Raw genomic sequence first — 2359 nt, 5'->3', positions numbered from 1 at the left:
TCCTGTAGGCTCACCAAGAGTCCGAATCAACTGGATGGCAGTGAGCTAAGTTTTGTTTTGGCTTGGTCTCGAGGTAGGACCTGGGTGGTGTAAATGTTTAAGTGTTCAGCTACTAACCGAAAGACTGGGGGTCTGAGCCCACCCAGAGGTGCGTGCAAGGAAGACCTGTCCCAGTCTTGAGAACCTGACAGCATGCAGCTCAACTGTAACGTCAAGCATTGCCAGGAGACAGCGCCAGGGTTACGTGTTTTGGGCTGTCGGCTCACAGCAACTGGTACGCTGGGAAAGCAAGGGGAGCTGCTCACCTCCCTAGCACCTGTACGACAGCAGAACCTAAGTACGGAAAGACAGGCTCCCAGCGCCTCTTCTCATCGACCCATAACGAAATGTCCCAGCTCTCGTGCTCAGCACGCGCAAACACAACATTTGGAGAAAAAGCAGGCCCCCTGCCTCTCATGCGCCCGAGTCATTTGTTATCACCCAGAGGGCTGAGCGTCTTTATTCGGGGCATCGGTGAGTCCGGACAGCCCTTTATGATAGTGCCGACACATGTCCGTGACTGGGCTTTTCTTGGCAATGAGAACTGCAGGGTGTTGCCCCGAGAGGCCAGAGACGGAGCTGGTGTAGATTGCTTTCTAGTGCTTAGCACAGTTTGACGCTAAAGACAGATATTAAATCACCGTGTTTAGAAAAGATAAAACCACCATAGTGGAAAGAGTCCTGAGATGCTGGGGTGGGAGGCAGGGTTTCTGCTTAGAAGCCATGGGACCTTGGGCTCCTGGGATGGGCTTCGCTGCTTCTCCTTGGCCCCCTCTCTGGGTAACAGGGGCTCGAAGGGCTAGCAGGACCAGTAAGAATACGCTATGTGATAGTGCCTGGAGCAAGCAGCCTGGGAGGGGTAGAGGATGAACACCTAGCAAATATACATGGGGGATTTCTAACAACGGTGGTTACCAGACTGGCCGTTCTCAAAATAGACCAAACCTGCTTCCACTTCTTTGAGAGATGCAGACCGAACCCCACCCTCCAGTCCCCCTGGATTTATTTTTCAGATATCTGTCAATAGCGACTTATACCAAGTAGGAAAACCAGAAACTATTTGCCGCAGAGCTAAATCTGACTCACAGCGACCCCCGGGGTGCCAGGGTAGAACTGTGCCCCACAGGGTCGTTGGTCTAATTTTTGAAAGTAGATCACCAGGGCTTTCTTCCTGGATGCAGCTGAAGGTGCACTTGAGCCTCCAAGCTTCGGGGTGGCAGCTGAGCACATGACCCACCCGCACAAGGCAGGTGGGCCAGACAATTATAAAACTGCAAATGAAGCCAGAGTTTTCCAAATAGACGTAGACAGGGTGCTAATGAAATGGGCCCCCAGTTCTCACCCAGTCAAGTGGGAGGTGGTCCAGGCAGAGGCAGGTCTGAAAACTCTGAGCATTGCCTTCTCAGGAAGGCCCATCGGTGGACGTGTCCCCCTCCACAGCCCGTCTCCAGCCCAGACTCACAGTTTTGTGTTGAGTGGTCATCTCCTTGGCTGCGGCATCCAGGGCAGCCCGAGTCCGGGCGTTGATGCGTCCTGGGATGACCATGACCATCTTGCGCTGCTTGGCGGGGAGCTGGGCAAGGACGTCGGATTTGAGGCGCCGCAGCATGACCGCTTCCTCCAGGAGGAGCTTCAGCTCGCCGAGGTTGGAGGAGCCCGAGTAGTCCCACCCCCAGGGCAGCTGTGGAGAAGGGTACGAGGTGGGGTGAGAGTTCTCACAGGATGCTCCAATCCAATAGACCCACCATCCCCGAGCCCAGCTCTGGTCAGAGAACGGCATGCTCTACGTGGCCCACCCACCCACAGTGGGCGACCCTATCTGGCAGGACAGAACGACCCTGCAGGGTCTTCGGAGTCTGTGACTCTTCATGGGAACAGACAACCTCATTCTTCTTCTGGGGAGTGGCTAGTGGGTTTCAACTGCAGACCTTGTGGTGAGCAGCCTGGCACCTAACCCCCTATGCCACCAGGGCTCCTTCTAAGGATGCAATCAGCAGGAAAGTCCCAGTGAGCAGGGGAAAGGGACAGCAGGGGTCCCGAATGACGTGAACAAAACATGGATCAGGGAGTGTGGTGCACACATGATCGCATGTCAACCTGAAGATATCAGGAAGGGCAGGGGTGGCATTCCACCTGTCAGTCAGGTCACAGCCTGATGGTGCCTCCTTGTGGGCACGGCTTTCTCAAAAGGAGGGCCCAGGAACCTCCCTGAGATAGTTTATTGTGCCAGCCTGGCCGATAAACACAAGTGGGATTAACTGAAGGGCAGAGAGATAAATGGCCTGGTGAGTCTCGCCTTTCTTGTCTCTCGCTCTTTGAT

General features: G+C 54.8%; 1 protein-coding gene across 3 annotated transcripts in view; it reads right to left on the bottom strand.

Annotated features, from left to right (window-relative positions):
• Nucleotides 1–2359, bottom strand: part of SMARCAL1 (SWI/SNF related, matrix associated, actin dependent regulator of chromatin, subfamily a like 1) — a 60615-nt gene that overhangs the window by 20998 nt on the left and 37258 nt on the right. For all 3 annotated transcript variants that reach the window (XM_004701595.2, XM_045295739.1, XM_045295732.1), the window contains one exon: nt 1502–1720. In XM_004701595.2, the coding sequence (XP_004701652.1) occupies nt 1502–1720 (219 nt within the window). The remainder of the gene's footprint in view (nt 1–1501; nt 1721–2359) is intronic.

The sequence above is a fragment of the Echinops telfairi genome, unplaced genomic scaffold, assembly GCF_000313985.2.
Source record: "Echinops telfairi isolate 266 unplaced genomic scaffold, ASM31398v2 ScPeMD7_3;HRSCAF=10, whole genome shotgun sequence".
NCBI classification, from domain to species: domain Eukaryota; kingdom Metazoa; phylum Chordata; class Mammalia; order Afrosoricida; family Tenrecidae; genus Echinops; species Echinops telfairi.
The sequence above is the reverse complement of the archived record's forward strand: the minus strand, read 5'-3'. Positions and strand labels throughout refer to the sequence as shown.